This window comes from Empidonax traillii, unplaced genomic scaffold (assembly GCF_003031625.1).
Source record: "Empidonax traillii isolate 1590-97213 ecotype Southwest subspecies unplaced genomic scaffold, ASM303162v1 scaffold373:size1354568, whole genome shotgun sequence".
Classification (NCBI taxonomy): Eukaryota; Metazoa; Chordata; class Aves; order Passeriformes; family Tyrannidae; genus Empidonax; species Empidonax traillii.
The window spans coordinates 617,584-637,038 of NW_020955566.1; the positions used below are offsets into that span (position 1 = coordinate 617,584).

The 19,455-nt window shown below is 37.4% G+C and overlaps 1 protein-coding gene across 3 annotated transcripts in view; it reads left to right on the forward strand.

Annotated features, from left to right (window-relative positions):
• Positions 1–19,455, forward strand: part of TDRD3 (tudor domain containing 3) — a 102,253-nt gene that overhangs the window by 72,398 nt on the left and 10,400 nt on the right. For all 3 annotated transcript variants that reach the window (XR_003572269.1, XM_027892893.1, XM_027892894.1), the window contains 2 exons: positions 1,982–2,817; positions 4,688–4,813. Coding sequence is in view for 2 of the 3 variants with exons in the window: in XM_027892893.1 (XP_027748694.1) it covers positions 1,982–2,817; positions 4,688–4,813 (962 nt within the window). In the remaining variant the exon portion in view is untranslated. The remainder of the gene's footprint in view (positions 1–1,981; positions 2,818–4,687; positions 4,814–19,455) is intronic.

Genomic DNA, 19,455 nt, shown 5'->3' on the forward strand with positions numbered 1-19,455 from the left:
CTGTATTCACTTGGATCTCTCCTGGTCCTGAGATCCTTAACTTCTGGCATCTCAGATGCCTCTCGTTCAGTTTGTTGGGCAGTACAACCTGAAGTTTGTAGGAGGGTTACACGAGCATACTTACGTAGGTCTGGCCACTATGGGCCCAGACCTGTGGTCTCTCTGGTAGATGTCCTTCAAGACCCGTGGTCTCTCCAGTGTTCAGCTGCCAGGTCTTCCTTGTCCCAGTTGCCAGCTTACTCTGTCTCAAATTTTCCAGTAGGTTTAAAAACACATCCCCTCCCTGTAAAACTCCAGCCCCAGGAGCTACTGGCTCATGGGATGGGCTGTGAGTTTTACTTTAATATATGGATATATGGTTCTTTAATACTTGGAGATAGTGTTAAGACAATAAGCCATGAGCTTGTTTCCAAGGAGTGTCTTCATTAATTTAGGGGAGTAAATATGGGGACTAGGCCAAAGTTCAAAAGGACACCACACAAGTTAGACAAAAATGTTCCACTACAATACTGTTTCAAAATATACTATTAATCTACAACAGTCAAGTCAAAAATCTAACCAATTCCACAACACTTAAATCAAGATCCAACCTCTCCAGCTCCAAACCACCCCAAGCATCAAGAAAGGAGCAAAGAAAGAGAAGCAGAGGGAGGAAGAAGAGAGGATAAAGAGGGAGAGACAGACTATATAGCTGCCACCAAAGCCTTTTAGGAGACCAGCTCTCACACGTCTGATGGCAGGGCTGTGACATGAGGCAAACACATGTCCTTGGTTTTATCTGCTCTGTTCCTACGGCCAATCCCTCCAGGTGGGGTCTCTGACCCCCCAGCCACTCTGGGGCTTCCAGGCCAGAGTGAGGGCCGGTGTCCTCACTATCCCTGCCAATCTGAGCCTGGCTAAGGAGCTGCAGGAGGTGTGGTTTGTTATAGTTTTCCTGGGCTGTTTGTGACTGACAGCTTCTCTGGGACTTCCCTGTGGGGGCTCCAGGGACCTGCCATGAGGGATATGATGCCACCCCACCTCCATGCGGTTTGATCCATCCTTTCCCCCTCCACACACACATACACACACTCCCCACAAGTTGGTTCTGACCAAATAACAACTAATCTGGTGTCTAGCACTCACACACACAGTAGAGAACTTAGAATTCAATAAGGAGAAGAGATAGGTTACAGTGATCATTTGCAGGAGTGTATTGACCAGGAGCCTTCTTACATGCAGCTCTCCTGTTTAATCTCATTTCTTCTTTATTTCCTCCCGGGTTCATCTTCATCTCTCCCCTCCTTTAGCTCTTCACCTAAACAACCCATTAAAAATTCCATGGCTGCCTAAAAACTCCCATAATTCCATTAAAAGTTCCACAGTTACCCACAGTTCCCTTCCTCTCCAGCAGGCATTCTCATCAGCTGGAGTTCTGCTTGAAGCTCTTGACAATAACCCTTGAGCAGTTCCTGTTACAGCTCATTGATCAGAGTTTCCAGAATCCTGGGCTTTGTTACTACTTCTGTTATCTATATTTTGGCAGCTGTGTTCATTTTACCACTTCTATTTCTTGCCTTTATCTTTTATACTGAATAGCAACTTATTTTTACAGAATGTTTCAATTCAGATTAGAAGTATTCCTCATTTTCTTCCCTCTTCCTTTATCCATTTTGTAATTCTGCTTTTCTGTCTTAAATGGCACTTATTCAAGTGAGTTGTTTATGTTTATAGAGAGGAATGAGTAATCTCCTGGAAATCTGTGCTTGGCTTTTCTCATTCTATTAGGTGGTTTGGTTCTAAGTGCAGCCCAGAGTAGTGTATATTTTCCAGTAACTGGGAATTACAGTTCAAATGTGTCTGCTAAATTTCCTGTGTCACAGAGGTAAATATTGCATACTTTTTTAAAGAATACTGTTGCTTTATCAGAGTCTGAAACACTACATCTAAAATGTGTTTATGTGAAATACATTAATAACTGAAATAATTTTTGTCTTTCTAGAACCAAAATTGCAATTTCAGCCACCACATCAAGTACAGCACAAAGTTATGAATACAGAACAGAATGGCATCAAAGAGAATCATTCAAGACACATTTCTCGCAATGACATGAGACAACCGAGGAATGAGAAACCCCCTCGTTTTCAAAGGGATTTTCAGAATTCAAGGCAGGCTTTGGAAAGTAGTGGGTTACCAAGAAACAGAGGTCCTGAAAGGCACGGCTCTTTAGAACATTGGACAGATGAAAAAAATAAAAGTGACAGACATTTTCCTAGAAATGATAGGCCAAAGGATGTGAGTTATCCCATAGCCACTCACCAGAGTGATATTACTTTCAAAAAAAGAGATAATATGCAAAATAGAATAGGAAAAGGAGTGTCTTTCACAGAATTCAAGGAAAACTCTGCTGCTCAAGATACTACAGACAACAATAACCAGAAACGTGGGAGAAGGGAAAACCAAACACACAATTCGGAAAATTTTTGTGATAGGAAGGCACGAACAATAAGTAGTGAAGCCTTCATGGTAAAAAGCGAACAACATTTTGGCGTTAATAATGATTACCAAAATCCCAGCAGAACTGATAATTTTAATACTGTACCAAATGGAGATACTGAACATCATCAGAAAGGAAGACGAGTAGGACCTATCAAATCATCAGGACCCACTTCAATCCCATCTTTTGATGATAAAATGTTGTATTACAACACCGGTCCCAAAAGGAGAACTGGGCCCATCAAACCAGAGAAAATATTAGAACCATCTATTCACATGGAGTATGGAAAAAGTTGGAGACCAGGGGATGAATGTTTTGCTCTTTATTGGGAAGACAACAAGGTATGCCTTTGCCAAATGAGAATTACCTGAAATTGTACTGCTAATATTTTCTTATGCACATGTAGGAGATATTCAGCACACTGCTACAGAGACATGGGCTTTGTTCGTAGGTGTGCAGTTTGCTCTGTTTTTTATATTTATGAGATATGTCACTTATATTCATTTTTAAATTGCTTAAATCAAGTCCTTGTTTCTCTCACTTAGGTGGAGTTTAGGAAGACTAAGCTCCTCACTGAAGCATTTTACTTAAGTACCAAACATTTGAAGGGATGAATATGGTTCTAGGTGCCCATATTCTTTGCCAAGGAACAAAAATAGACTTGAATGGTGGATATGACTTCTGGAATAAGTCAGCATGCAACCTTTAGTAGCTCAAAGGAAGCTCAGAGTCTGCAGGAATGGGGCTGTTAAAAAAAACTCCCTCTTTTAATTTCAACCCTTACAGAAAGGAAACAGCAAAAGGCTTAATTTTGATTAGCAATAGTAGACTATTAGCTGAAGAATTTGTGGAACAAATTATTTAGGCTGCATGATAGTTTTGCTTTACTGATATTTTAAAAGTTTAAATACTTCCTTTTCAGCTATTTTTCCCATTAACAAGATTTCTCTAGCAGCAGGACACTTTGCTTTCTTCTCCTTCACTAAAAGAGTTTTAAGACTGTTTTGTTTGATTTTGTCATTCTCTGTTCAGCAGTTCTCTGCCACTCTTCTTGGGTAGTTTCTTTAGTTTTTAACTCTTTCTGGTAATCTGAGAGGGGAACTACCTTAAATATTGTTGCTCTTTTACTAGGTCCTATTCACACTTTTTTCAGTCTTTTTTTTTTTTTTACTGTCTGTTTTTTATATTATTTATTATAAGTGGTTTTCATTTTTTTCATACATTTCAGCTCAGCCCATGACTTTTTTCTCTGCTTTCCTTGTGTGATTAAAACAAATGATAAGCCATACAAGTTTTTTGGCAGTGTCAACATATAGTGAGTTGACTCCCCTAAACAGGAGTTTTTAGCTTGAGTGGATGGATTAGTGTGAAGTATAATAGCATATTATTGAATTGTTTTTAATTTTGAGAAGCATACTTGCATTACTGTGAGATGAGTTTTTTAAATTCTGGAAAATAAAAACTTGCAAAATAAATACATATGAGGTTATCCCAGACTGTTATCTGAAGAGTATTCATCACATTAGGAGTGTTGTGGACAGTAATTAATTTCTTGGTATTTATAATAAATGCTGCTGCTCACATCTAGGGCAAAAATGTGATGATACAATGCAGTACTAAGTTAAACCACATTAGGAGACAGTGATTTCTTTGTTTCACTAATATAGAAGTGATTGAGTATCTTCAAGAAAGCTATATTTGCATAAGTGTAAAATAATCAAGCTTTGTGTTTAGAAAAAGTACTTTTTGAATGGGCAGTTTTACAATATTTTTATCATATTTTATTATGTGACAAGTATGTAAGTACGTACAGTGTATATGGCTGATAAGCACTTACTGATATGTGTATCTTGAGTAAACACCTTACAGTAACACTCCTCTCTCTACAGCAGCATTTGTGTTAGTGATGGATTTGTTCTGCTTTCAGAGAAATGAAGACTTTTAAATGTTCTGTCTACTTTGATAAACTGCATATTTTCTTAACGAGTATTCTAAGTACATTCTACCATACCCTTGCAGTCTACCATGTGGAAATTTAAGATGCCTGGTTTAATATCTGGTAGAAGTTTAGTTCAAAACATAATACTGTCTAAGACTAAGTATCTATCTCTCTCTCTCTCTCTCTCTATATATATATATGAAAAGATAATTGTTGGCTGTTGGTAGTATTTCTGATAATATTTTATGACCTTTGAAAATTTCTTTTTTAAGTTCTACCGGGCAGAAATTGAAGCTCTCCATTCTTCTGGGACAACTGCAGTTGTTAAATTCAGTGATTATGGAAATTATGAAGAGGTGCTTCTCAGCAACATCAGGCCTGTTCATGCAGACACATGGGTATGTCATAACAAATTGTATTAAAAATATAAACTACCTAGTCTGTACAAAGTATGTAACTCTATAGAAATTAATACCTACTCATGCAAAAAATGCTACTTTCATGTGTAGAAAGATACTTACATGAATACATGAACAAAATCTCAAATTTTAGTTGTCTATATGAAACTTCATAGCAGTGTATTATGATGTGGTATTCTTCCTGTATAATAAATTTCAGTTGTATTGTTTGAAAAAGAATAATTGATCTGTTGGCCAAACAGTTTTGTGCATGTTTTTTTTCTCTTAAAAGTTGTTACTTTATTCAACCCAGTTTTCTGTTTTATTTCATGTACATTGTATGTTGTTCTGTAAAGGTTAGGAAGTAGTCTTTTAAATATATGTTCTGAAGCTTTTCACTATGTGTGTATGTATGACTAAAAATAGACATCTGTATCACTTTATTTTGTATCATGATTTTATTCTTGTTTCAATTATTTTTTTCTTTGCCAAATATTGCAGTAGATGTCTATGCCTCAAAATGTGTTTTAGGAAGTTTAGAATGTATTAACCTTATAGAAATTGGAACTTGCAAAAGGCTTTATTAGTGAATGTCATGGAGACAGAGATACATTTTGATTTAAAAAAATATTAGGATTACACAATTCTTTGCTGTTTATTCCTATTATAAAAAGCTGCACAAAAAAACCCAAACATATTTGCGTACTGATTCCTTAATGATGAGTTGACTGTGTAATTTTAATTTCTTACCTTTGGGTCATAGAGCCATGCTGCTACTGCTGCAGAAGCTGAACAGTCAACTCCTGTTTCCTGCCAGTGGTCTCTTAACATGTACTGTTGTCTGTAGCTCTCAGATGCCCTTAATGACCTCTGAGATTGCCTTTTTGTACTTAAAAAGATATCTGAAGTTCTTCCCAGCTGATGCATTGCTGTTTCTATTAAAATTTACCCTTTTTTCCCCTTCTTTTTGTCTCACTAGCTGAGCTGTAAGGTGCTAGTTACTTACTGTATGATTGTACTTACTTTGACCCTTTTTCTGGGTTAATAATCAGCCTTTTGTTCATGGTTTTGATTACAGTTTTGAGGAGTGGCTTTTATTTTACTTTAACCCTCTGAAAGTTATCTCTCACAGTCTAAGAACTTGGACTAGTATTAAGACTAAGTTGATCCTAGTAGTGAGGTGCCAACCTGAAGCAGTGGTCATTTTCCCTGCCTCTTCTGCCTATATCTGACCACGTGTTCTTCCTCATCCCTCTCCTCGCATGTTGGGTCATCAGTCATGTAGCCACAGGATGAGCTGAATGAAATGGACCACTTTTTTGTTCTCCCAGATTGTTTGTTTTATTTCAGAGTTAGTTTTTTAAAGCTGACACAAAATGGTGGGACAATGTATGGAGAGGGCATTCTGCCACTAAGTAGCATAGTCCTAACATCATGCTGCATCCTGATCGAGTCGCTGAGGCTTCCTCTTTTGTTACTGGGGACAAGATTTTTCAAGGACTTTCAGTCCATTCAGAAGTGAAAGATACCTTTCTCAAGGTTCTTTGAATTGCATACATTCAAACAACTAGATTTTAGATAATTACACAAGATAAATAAATGCCAATCAAACATCTTCACAGTAAACAACTTTTTTTATATTTTTGGTTTTTTCTGATGAATTACTGTTTTGTTGCTAGAAGGTCCTCACAGCAGATTTTTGCTGAAGAAAGTTGATTGGGATCTTGCTCTTCACTTCTTTGTGTTTGGATACTAAGTCTAGTCCTCTTTTATTTAGTTCTTCATCACCCATTAGAGTCATGCTCTGATACTCAGGCTTGTCTTTTAAGCTGAACACTGTTGGTCAGTTTCTTTGTCTCAGTGTTCATACTAATATATAAATCTAGATAGCATGCATAAATGCAAAATGGTGTTCTCATACTGCTTAATACTTAATTCTGTGACATAAGATTTAGGTATTTTTATGATATTTCCTTGTTACAAGAGAACAAAACAGATTCTAAACTACCTTAGTAATTCTTTCACTGATCAGTGTTGTTGTCACCAATGAACTTGTATTATTGTAAATGTTATGCTCATTTTTATTTCAATCCTTCCAGATAATTTCCAGATAGCTAAGTAAAGCCCCCTCGGAAAATGTTTTTGCAGGTGCTAGGGTCCATCAGTGCTGGTCACTTTTTAAACATCACCTCCTAAGGGCACAGGAGCAGGCAATTCCCAAATGTCAGAAGTCAAGCAGACAAGGCAGATGGCCACCTTGGCTGAATAGGGATCTTCTCTTGGAAATAAGATGGAAAAGGAAGCTATATGTCCAGCAGAAGCAAGGTCAAGTTACGTAGGAAGAATTCAGAGATGGTGCTTGCTGTTGTAGGGAGAAAATTTGTGCAGCCAAAGCTTAACTGGAGCTGAAGGTGCCAGAAATGTGAGGGACAATAAACACAGTTTTTTCAAATATATTAATGGCAATAGTCAGTGTAGAAATATCACTGTCCTGTTCCAGGATGAGGATGGTCGCCTCACAAACTGGGACAAAGACAAGGCAGAGGTATTTAACACTTTCTTTGCCTCTGTTTCTGTTTTCAACACGGATGATGAACCAAGGGGGTCTCAGTGCCCTGAGCTGGAGGACTGTGGCCGTGAGAATGATCAGCTCCCAGTTAACCCTGAAAATGTGTGGCATCTGCTACTCTAGCTGGATCCCTGCAAATCTATGGGGCTGATGGGATTCATCCCAGAATGCTCAAAGATATAGCTGATGTCATTGCAAACCCTCTCTTGGTGAGTTTTGGGTGATCTTGGGAACCTGAGGAGGTCTCAGCTGACTGGAAGGTGGCAAATGTCCCGATTTTCAAGGAGCAGGACCCCAGAAACTACAAGCCTGTCAGTCTCACTTCAGTGCCTGGTAAAATCTTGGAAGAGATTATTCTGTGAGGTATTGAAAAAGACTTAAAAGACAGTGCAGTCACTGGTCACAGCCAGCATGGCTTCGTGAGAGGAAAGTCCTACTTGTTGAACCTGATTTCCCTCTGTGACAGGGTAACTCAGCTAGCTGATCAAGGAAAGCCAGTAGATATAGTCTTCTTGAGCTTTGGCAAAGCTTTCGATACTGTCTCTCACAGTATCCTTCTGGACAAAGTTTCCAGCACGCAGCTGGATAAACACATCATGTGGTGGGTGAGCAATTGGCTCATGGGTCAAGCACAGAGGGTAACAGTGAATGGGGTAACATCAGGCTGGTGACCTGTCACCAGTGGGGTTCCACAGAGCTCCGTCTCAGGCCCTGTGCTCTTCAACATCTTCATAAATGACTTGGATGCAGGACTAGAAGGAACATTAAGTTTGTCGACAACACCAAATGGAGTAGCTGTCGACTCCTTCAAGAATAGATAGGCCTCTGCAAAGAGACCTTGATAAATTAGAGGACTGGGGTATCACTAAGCATATGAAGCTCAACAAGGGAAAGTGCAGGATTCTGTACCTGGAATGAGGCGGCCCTGAACGTACATACAAACTGGGGAATGAGATGCTAGAGAGCAGTGTTGCAGGAAGGGACCTGGAGGTCCTGGTCAATGGCAAGTTGAATATAAGTCAGCAAGTGCCCTGGCAGCCAGGAGGGCCAACCATGTCCTGGGGGGCATCAGGCAAAGCATCACCAGCTGGTCAAGGAAGGGGATTATCCCACTCTGCTCTCCACTGGTGCAACCTCACCTGCCTTATTGGGGCAGTTTTGGGCACTACAATATCAGAAAGATCTGAAGCCATTAGAGAGAGTCCAAAGGAGGGCAATGAAGGTGGTGAAGGGCCTTGAGGGGAAGCTGTATAAGGAGTGGCTGAGGTTGCTTTGTCTGTTCAGCCTGGAGAATGAGAGACTGAGGGGAGACCTCATTGCAGTCTACAACTTCCTCATGAGGGAAAGAGAAAGGGCAGGCACTGATGTCTTCTCTGTGGTGACCAGTGACAGAACTCGAGGAAACAGCATGAAGCTGTGTCAGGGGAGGTTTTAGGTTATATATCAGGAAAAGGTTTTTCACTCAAGGGAAGTGATCGCAGCACCAAGACTGAGTTCAAGAAGCATTTGGACAATGCTTTCAGGTTCATGGTGTTATTCTTGGACTGCCATGTGCAGGGCCAGGAATTGAACCTGATGATCCTGATGGATCTCTTACAGCTCAGCATATTCTGTGATTCTAAGTCTTTCTTAGCTGTCTGTATTGGAGACTTGTTATTAATGTAGAAATATATTTATTGTATGTGAGCCCTGATGTCCTGGTATTGCCAGTTTTTCAGATTCCTTTTTGAAAGACTTGTTGATACTGAGAAAAAATTTAGTAAACTGACTTTAGGCATAAATTTAGTCTATTTCTTAGAACTGATTATTCTTTGCTTTGTTTCAGCGCACTGTTTGGTAATCATGTGTTGAGTTTAATTTTTTGTCCAACAAATATAAACTAATGAAAGTATACCACTGTGGCAAAGGAAAAATAAAAGGAAAGCAAAGTGTTGGTCAACTAGTAAGTTGAGAAAACAGCCAAAGTACCACAGTGACCTTATTTTGATGATATGAGCTATTTTTAAGCACCTAAGCATCTGATCTGCTTTTGGCAACCTTTATAATTCTAAAAAGTAGACAATTAATAAAAATTCTTTACACTGTTAGTAGGTGTAATATAATTTCATTTTCACTTCATCTTCTACTAGTTAACTTTCTGCTCTCTGTTCCTGCTGTCTCTCCAATCCTGAACCACATTGCATTAGTACAAGTTTTGTTGTTTTGATAGGTTTGGGGTTTTGGGTGGTGTTTTGGTTTGGTTTGTTTTTTTTGTTAGCTGAGTGGTTTGTTTTGTTTATTTTTTCAATTTGTTTTGTATTTTCTTGACTGTAGATTGAATCTGCCTCATATTCTCAGGGTTTGTGCTTACCACCTTAATGAAAAAAGTGTAACTAGATGATCAAGATTCCTTGATAATTGATTGTATACTGTCCATTACCCAGTTTGCCCAGTGTTCTTGTAAGTTTTCAGTCTCTCTGACACCTTACATGCAACTCTTTATCTTTCTGATGGCAAGAAGTATAGAAGATAAATCTGACTTTTACATTAGGTAAATCAAAAATTTAGTGGATAATTTTTTTTCAATAATCACATACAATACCAATATAAATATATTTAAGAACACTAAAACTGTTTATTTTTTTTTTCTTAGTGCCTGAAAAATATGTCTTAAGTATGCAATTCATAAATATTTTTAATAATAAAATTACATTTGGATTCCACTGTTCTAGAGTTCTTATAAATGTCTTGTATGTAACACTACAATACTGTATCCCTTTAGTTCCCTCAATGTAGCAGGGGTCACTTAATGAAAGTATTATAATCCAAATAAAAAAAAGCCACTGAAAAGCCATTGTAGAAATAAGAACTGCTTGTTTTTTCTTGTAAAATATGTAAAATTATACTAACAATGGAAAAGCATGGAACATGAAGGACTTTCCTGAATCACCTAATTTGTTCTGTGAAAAAAAAAATAAAGTCAAGATAATACTTTAAACTCTAAGTCTTAATTTTATTCTCTAATTTGTAGGATTTTTTTCCTTAATAAATTATGAAAATTTGTAGTCTAAGTGTTCACTGTGTGATATTTTTCCCCAAAGCCTATTAAGTCCTTGCTCTGTTTTCCATCTCTTTTTCCTTAGTCATACATAGGCCTTTTCACACTCCATTTACACTACAATTACCTTTTTGTTTTGTTTTGTTTGCTGTTACTGAAGGAAATAAAGATCATAGCGTTCCCTATATATGGTATGTAGTTTCACCTGTATACATTATGGTCTTATCTGATTACTCTCAAAACAAGCTAGAATTCGTCTTTCCTTACAGTATTTCTAATTACTCTAAAATTCTAATTATGAAGTGAAGTTTTTAGTTTAGAATAGTTTCCTCTTCCTGTATCTTGCACTGTATTTCTTCATAAAGATGTAAGAAAGCAAAAATTATTTTAAAGGCATAAATATTATACATATTCTCAGCTTTTCTGTAATTTGTTCTGTTCTGTGGAGACTGAAAATCCACTTTGCAGCTTTCCTCAACTCATTCCTTCAGGAACGAATGAGCTGAGGAAAGAAAATAGCAAAGAATCTTGGATTACAGTTAAGTCATTCTGGCAGACATTTGAGAGCTCAGATTTGATAACCTTGTGTCTTGTCACAGAGCTCCAAGAGCTTCTACATGTGTTGACTTACCTTAAACAATCATTCAGGTCTTGCTTATACGTGTCCCCTGTTGCAGGTAAGTGAAGAGTCCTGTGAGTTTTCTGAATGTGTTTGAACCTCTCTCCAGCAATGTAAAGAGCAGTTGAAACTCACTAAATGGCAAACGCTTACAGCTGCCTCTGTAAGCCGGAGAAGACTTTGCCTGTATGTTTTATGGAGGTTTTAAACCTATTCCAGTGTCTTTATTTATGACAGGCAAATATGTCCTTGAAGGCTTGGGTGCCATTTCTTTATGGCTCTTAAGCCTTGGCAGCTTTGACACCACATTGTGGTCTTTTCATCTTGTGGGTCAAGCGGGAAATCTTTCCCACTGAATAATTAGGTAGGTGCAGTAGATAAATGTGTGTTGGTTGGGTCTTTTATCTAACTTTTCTCCTCACTGACTACACTAAAAACAAGGCTGTTAAAAGAGAATGAAACAGTCTACTTGATCAGTTCTAAGATTTATGTAGAAAAAATGTCCCTGAATATTGCATCAGAGAAGAACTTGATGTGTTTAATTCTTTGGCTTCTTTACTGTTAGGAAGATCTCTCGATTAATTTTACAGTTCATAACAACTCAGTAACTCAATTACTTAATGAGGGCTGAGTATTTTGGACTGCTCTTCTTCCTGAGTGGTGGTGGATATTTATTGAAATTCATCTAAAACATTAGTAGTATGAATTTAGTTTCCACAAAAGGATATCATTTGGCTGTATGTAAGCATTTGAGATATATGCAAAGCATTGGAGATATATGCAATAATTTTGTTGGGATGTGCTTTATTTTTCGTCCCATCAGTATGTGGTGATTTAATTTGCCTCTGTCCTGCCAGGCTGAAAAAATTGCTTTTCATAGTCCATCTTAAACTTTTTTTCCCTTACCAGAGACCTTTTGTACTTACTGGAAGTATTACCTCAAATTTCATGATATCTTTTGCAGAGCATCATCATGCATGCCTTACACACAATTAACCTTCGGGTTCTGTCAGGATAACTCTTTATGTAATTTATTTATTTTCCCAGCCTTCTTTTAAGAGGCATTATTTAGAGTCAAGCATTGTGGAAACCACTTACCCTGTTAAAATGCTAGTAAGTGTTTTTCTTTAGCACATCTGTGAAACTACATAGTTTTTCAGACTCTAGCTTGTATCCATGTTGGAATATAGACAGATGTTCACAATTCGACTATTCCTCTGAAAGTTACTCACCGTTAGTGGAAATGTAATAACTGACATGGAAAGGTGGTTAAGGAACTGCATTTTATTTTTTCATAAACTAAAAGCAGGCAAATTTCAGTTGAGGAGGTAATTTATATTAAGCAGGCATAAAACTGGTTTTCTATTTTCTATCTGTATTGCTAGGTGTTGCAAAATATGTTTGAGTCTTCAACTTCAGCATTTCATATTCATCAGATTATAAAATACTGTTGAAAATTGTCACTAGCTGTACAAGTTGGATTAAGAACACATTCTTCTTGGAGTTTACAGTTATTGAAAATAGTCGGGACAGTTTAAGCAGCACACATGCAGCATTATACTCAGCCCTTTGTTATTAATTGTAATTGCACACAATCATAAATCATTATTCAGAGACTGCATATGGGCTCCTTAGTTTGTTTATTTTGAGAGATACCATTTCTCACTAAATATTTCCCTTTAAAGTGACGTGCAGTTTTATTTTGAGATAGTATAGCTTAACCTGGTTTAAGTATTGTTTTTGATCCTGTTCTCATGTGATTAAAAGTTCTTGAGATTCTCATTTTGAGAATTCTGAAGTATTTTATGCTTGATTTTCTCTGCATTGCATGTGTTGAGATTGAGTATGTTGAGTAAGTAAAAGAGATTTGTTGTGTAAAAATGTCTGGACTGTTCTTCCCATCGCTGTTTTCCTGTTTCCTTCACATTTCAGTGTTCTGAGCTTGTCCACATTTTATAGATTAATTCAAAGGATTTTAATTAAAGAGGAAATTGGAGGAATTGGTGTAGTATTCCTGACTGGTTGCTTTCTAGGCAAGAGAGATGTGATACTCTTGGCTTGGTATTGCAGAAGAGAACCTATGACAAATATAATCTGTAGTGGGCTATGTGTATATGACACCAGACTTTACTCCTCTTTATGCATACAGTGCATATTGAATAGACACATTCTTTAATGCACTGAAGTTTCCTTGTACAGGTATGGTTAACATCTGGAATACTTGAGGGTTTTTTTCCATGTTTGATGACCTGCAAGTGTTATCAATAATAATATTTGCAAAAAAGAAATCTTCTATAATGTAAGACCTAAAAGAAGAAATTAACTCTAAAGGCATACTTTTTCAGAAAGGTGATTTGTTTTTCCTCATAAGTGTTAGAGCATAGGGAATTACTCTTTTGGGGTTTTGTGTTTGATTTTTTTTTTTTTTTAAGGGCTGGGAACTTGGGGGAGTTGGTTTGTTTGGGTTTGGTTTTGGTTGTTGAAGAGCTCTTTGCCGAAGGGAAGTTCCCGTTTCTCTAATAAGAGTGAGAGTTGCTTAATAAGAAAGCAATAAATATGTGATGGCTATATAGAGGGGAGGGGTTTCCGTGTTTTATGCGTTTATTGTGTATGTCACATGTTGAACATCAAACATGATAGGATCCTCTAACTTTATAACTTGAGACATGCTATTATGCAGGAGGATATCAGGGGCTATCTCATTGCTCAGAAAGATTGTTTCAGATTCTCCTATACTTGTGAAGCCCATTTATTGATGATTGTTTCTTTTTATCATGGTGTGGGTTTTTTTTAGTGGGTGTTGTTTGTTCACGCAGGGTTTTTTTTTTTTTTTCTGTGTTTTCTATTGTTTTCTGTAGTACCTAATTGGAAATGTTATTTCTGAATTATTACTGAAAATATTAAGAACTTATTTCATATAGGTTCATGATGATAAAGTATTTTGCTGAATAGGTTTATATAGTGATGTACTAGTATCTGATTTCCTTTTTGAATTTGTTCTTGGTGTTCATCTGTTTTCCCATGTGGGCATTTTTGTTCTCTCCTTAGACTGTGTTTGCTCATATAGGACTTTCCCTGTGGGACCAATGGCATATAGGAGCAAATGAAAGGACTAGTGTTTAGCTATTGCAGCAGTCTTTGTTCCTTTCTTGACAGAGCTCTTGCAGTGGTTTCAAAGTAGCTCTGCTGATGAGCATTCTTAAATGCTAGGACAGAAAGTAAAATTTTCAAGATACGGGATGCAGACATGTGAGATTTCCCTTCTTGCTTACATTCCTTCTTGGCCCATTCCAGTCCCACTTCTTTTACCTGTGCACATAATCAGCCTCCCTTTGATGTCAAACACACATCAGGTTGCGTCAGCAATCCTTGCTGCTGGGTGTTTCGAAGTCCAGCCTTTGGAAATTGCATCATGAATCCTAGAGTTTCATCACTGTCTGGGGAGAGAAGTTGAGTCCCCACTGACAGAGCTGAATCTCCCACAAGCCCAGACCAGTTAAAGGAGGGAGCTACTCAACAAAGGTTCATCACTCAACCTGGAAATGGACTTCCCCCTATATCAAGGTGGGAAGGGAGGTACTACGAATGTGAGTAAATTGGTGCTGGAGAGGGGTTATTATGCAGTGTTTTTACTTTTCTTATACATGGAAAATTTTGGGTTCTTTTTTTTTTTTACTTTGTTCCTAACTTATTGCCTCATTCTGTGTAGATATAAAAATTGTTAAAGATTGGATATTACAGATTTAAAATAATAGAATTGTTTGAGTTGGCAAAGACCTTTAGAATCACCCAGTCAAACCATTTAGCAGCACTGCAAAGTCCACTGCCAAACCACACCACTAAGTGCCACGCCTACACATTTTTTAAATACTTTCAGGGAGGGTGACTCAACCACTTACCTGGACTGCCTGCTCCAAGGCTTGGCCTCCCTTTTTGTGAAGACATTTTCCAAATATCCAATCTAAGCCTGTCCTGGAACAACTTGAGGTCATTTCCTCTTGTACTATTGCTTGTTACTTGGGAGAGGAGACCAACCCCCACGTTGCTACAACCTCTTTTCAGGTAGTTAAGGAGTGATAAGGTCTCCCCTGAGCTTCCTTTTCTCCAGGCTAAACAACCCCAGCTCCCTCAGCTGCTTCTCATAGGACTTGTGCTCCAGACCCTTCACCAGCTTCGTTGCCCTTCTCTGGACACACTCCAGCACCTTAGTGTTTTTCTTGTAGTGAGGGGCCCAAAAGTGAACACCAGATTCAAGGTGCAGCCTCACCAGTGCTGAGTAGAGGGAGATGATCAGTGCTCTGGTCCTGCTGGCCACATAATTTCTGATCCAAGCCATGATGCCACTTGCTTTCTTGGCCACCTGGGCACACTGATGGCTCATCTTCAGCCAGATGTCAACCAGCACCACCAGTTCCTTTTCTGTCAAGCAACTTTCCAGCCTGTAGTGCTGCATGGGGTTGTTGTGGCTGAAGTGCAGATCACAGCACTTGACCTTGTTGAACCTTATGTAATTGGCCCCAGCCCATTGATCCATACTATTCAGATCCCTCTACAGAGCCTTCTTACCCTCGAGCAGATCAACACTGTCTCCCAACTCGACATCATCTGCAAAGGGACTGATGGAGCACCCTTGTCCAGATTACTCCTAAATATGTTAAGCATAAGTGGCCCCAGTACTGAGCCCTGGGGAACACCACTTGTGACCAGCCACCAACTATTCTATCCTGTAGCACTATAAAAGGTTCCTAATGTTATTAGGCATATTTTGCCCATCATCATTTTTTGAACCTATTACAGAACTTGCAGGGTTACGTGGTCTGTTTTTTTTCTTTTTTCTTGAAGTCATGGTTATTAACTAAAAGGTGCAATTCGGCCTGCAATTCCAGTGATACAGCAAATACTTCTCCCTCACCCCCTTCCATGGAAGAGTATGGTTTTGTTCACAAGTGCCCCAAAGAAACTGATTTTTTTCCAAGTCTATGCAAATATTCTTTTTTGCTATATATTTAGTATAGTCTGTATTACCAACCTGTTGAAAACATTTCCACTTCCACTTTATGGCTTTCTTGCTGAATTAAGAAAACCTGATGTGTCCATGGGTTGTGTGTTAATTTATAGAAAATAACTCACTTTAGTGCATCTACTTTTCTTTTAGAAATTGATTGAGAATAAACCTTTAAATATTTATAGTTTGGTATTGGTACTGCTCAGTGAAGAAGGTTTTACTGATAAAAGGGATATGCTCTGAATGGTTTAAAAATGCATTTGTAAGGAATTTTAAAATTCATTACTTTTTTTCCTGTATTGAGAACACACAACTTGCAGGAAAGTATGTCTGTTTCAAGCACAAACCTCACAAGAAGAGTTGCATATTTATTTCAATATGTACCACAGAGAGTGACTGCAAGTATGAATAATCCATGCAATGCCCTAAAGGGGAACCAATAAGCTAGTAACATGTGTGTGGGATAATCATGGCTCAGGTTTACATTATCCTAGTTTTATGGAAATGTAATTGAAAAGTTGTCTATTTAGAAAACAAATGAGTGCTTTGTTTCCACAGTTGAAGCAATGAAGTACAAAGAAACATCTGATTCCAAGTTAACTTTTATGTTGCTTTTAGTTGTCACAGATTAAGTACAGAATAATTTTCCTTGCCCATGCATTTATTTTCCATTTCTTGATTTTTTTTTCTGAAAAATCTACAGATTTTCTGTCACTTGCTGTCTAATGGTTATTGCTTCACTCTAAAGGTTGTGTATAGTTTTAACAGAATAATTTAAAAATTTTCTGGTCTTGAAGCTCAACTGTTTTATATTTTCAGCAGAGGCAAAATGAGATAATTTTAATTAAAATAATAGTGTATGTTAATTTAATATCTTTAATTACTATGTAATAAGGTATTAATTGTTAAGTTGCTGGTCCTGCTTTGTAGAATTTTACAAAAACTGGCCAAGAAAATGTAGAATTATTTGACTTCTGATGTTTGGTTAGTGAAAGTCAACAGAAAATATTTACTATCATAAATTCAGATGCTAAAGAAAAGGCTGCTTAGAGAAGGGTCATCTTGTAATTTGGAAAATGCAAAAGCAGCAGTTGTTATGATATGGCTTCATGCCACCTAGTTTTACATACCATAGTTAGGAACATATTTTCTTGTGGCCCCTGTGTGTTTGGTGGTGAAAAAGACATACCCTCATAAGGATCATTTCCATTTTCTAGTTGTAAATAAGGGAAACAATGGGTATATGTTTTATTGTTTTTGCTGTTCTGTGGGGTTTTTTTTAATGGCGTTACAGCAAGTTTGTTGTAACAAATTGTCAATAACTGTTGAAATTAACTGCTCCTGTATTAGGGAAGAAATGAACTGAATTTCTGACCTATGTAAAAGGCTATGTACAGAGTTTGAAAATACGCTGTAGGGGTTTTTTTGTATACTACAGCAAAATCTAATAGAATATGAGAAACAGTAAAGGAGAGAAAGATGTCACTACTATAGTAGATTAAAAAATTGTATAAGTGGGTAGTAATTATCCTGGCTGCACACAGAATGGCAACAAACGATAATTGTGTAGTTGCAGTTCACAGTCTCAGATGTTTTTAGTAAATCATATAGTAAGTCAATTGTTTCCCTTTAAGGACAGTTAAATTTTGCAGTAAATTTCCTACAAGTTGCTGTAATACGTTTGACGTTTCCATTTCTGTCACCAGTCTTACACAGTATAATATAACAGTTTATTGTAGTGAAACTAAAGCTAAAAACTTCAGCAAAGCTATTCATGGTTTTGATGTAAAAGTTAAATCAGAATTACATATGGAGGACTATATATAATGTAGCATATATGAGTTTATATGCATCTGTATGGTACCTGTACTAATTATCTAATGCTTGTAATGTCCTGTATGTAGTGAGGTGCTTATTGGGTCATGATTTTCAAGTAGCAGAAGAACTTGTATACCGTTTACAATATCCTTTACGATTTTTTATCCTGCATATCTTTTACATATATACAGAAGATAATGCATTAATAGGGCTATGAGTTTATATTAAGGATCTGATGTCAGTGAGGGATCAGCTGTGTGCGGGTCTAGCAATATAACCTTGGTCCTCTCATTCATAATTTAACTCAGAAATTTAAATGCCCACAGGCCCACTCTAATATAGATGTGTACTGTGGAAAAAAACCCTTAAATTGTGAGCATCTGCAGGCTTACGAAGATTACTCTGGGAGATTACTCTGTGAAAGGAACTGGTATTTTAAGTAACAAACCTAACTTGCAAAGAAAATTGATCAAGAACAAATATATTGAATAATTCTGTGACAGATACCTCAAAAAGGCTTTTGTCACAAAGTCAGTACTTGGTTAAGAACCTTGAAAAATCTACTTCAGTCATAATTTCCCTTTTACTTTGAATTTTTACACCTCATTTGATAGTAATTTTTGAAATTATGGCTCAAAGCCACTCTAAGATTATGTAACTTAAAACTGTTTTTTTTTTTAATCCCCACAAAATCCTTTCCTAATCTTAATTAGTCTGGAGTACAAAGAATCCAGATAAAGTAAAAGTTTAAGGAAATACGGTAGACACTTCAACCAATTATTTTTTTCCCTTGCACATATAGGCTATATAATATATTGCATATAAAATAATTACATGTAGCTATTTCTAGGACTTGTGAATTTCTTGTTATGGACATAGTATACTTTTTCTCTTTGTTTTCGTTTTTTGTTACCTCTGGAATATCTTGCAATCTGTTTTCAATTGATACAAGCATGTCTAAGTAGAAAATGCAGATACCAGAAAAGTACTCAAGGAGATGAACACTGGATGAGTAGGCAAAAGAAGCAAATTTTAAGAAAGGAATTCAACCAGCAAAATAAGAGATCACTTGTGTGTTAACAGCAGGAGGCTGCTGTTGGCAGCATAGTGGGCAATGCAAAGAGGCATTAAATCTGGATCAGGAAATAGAATTTGAAATGCTCATGGAAGAAAAGGTCACTTTGCAAGGAAGCCAACACTCTTTCTTTGTACTGAATCCAGCAAGTTCCCCATGCATTGAGTGTGTGAGTGAAGTTCAAACTACAGCTTAAACTGGAACAGTGGTTTGACACTACTGAAATGGAAAATGTCTTCTGCTTTCTTTGCCTTCTGTCTCTTCTTTGTCCCACAGTCCCTGGCCTCACTCTGCTTCTTCATGCCTCCTTGCACAGGCTTGAGTGCTCATCTCTTAATAGCCCACAGGGAGCTATCATTGAAAAGCTTTAACAGAAGGGCCCAGAGAATGGAGCAGAATTTTCCATTTGTAAGCAGTAATAGAGAGAGGTAACTAGTTTGTAAGTGGCAGAGTGCAGGAGCTGCTCATCTGTGACTTGCATCCTTAGTATATGTGAGCACAGCATTCAGCAAAGCTTTT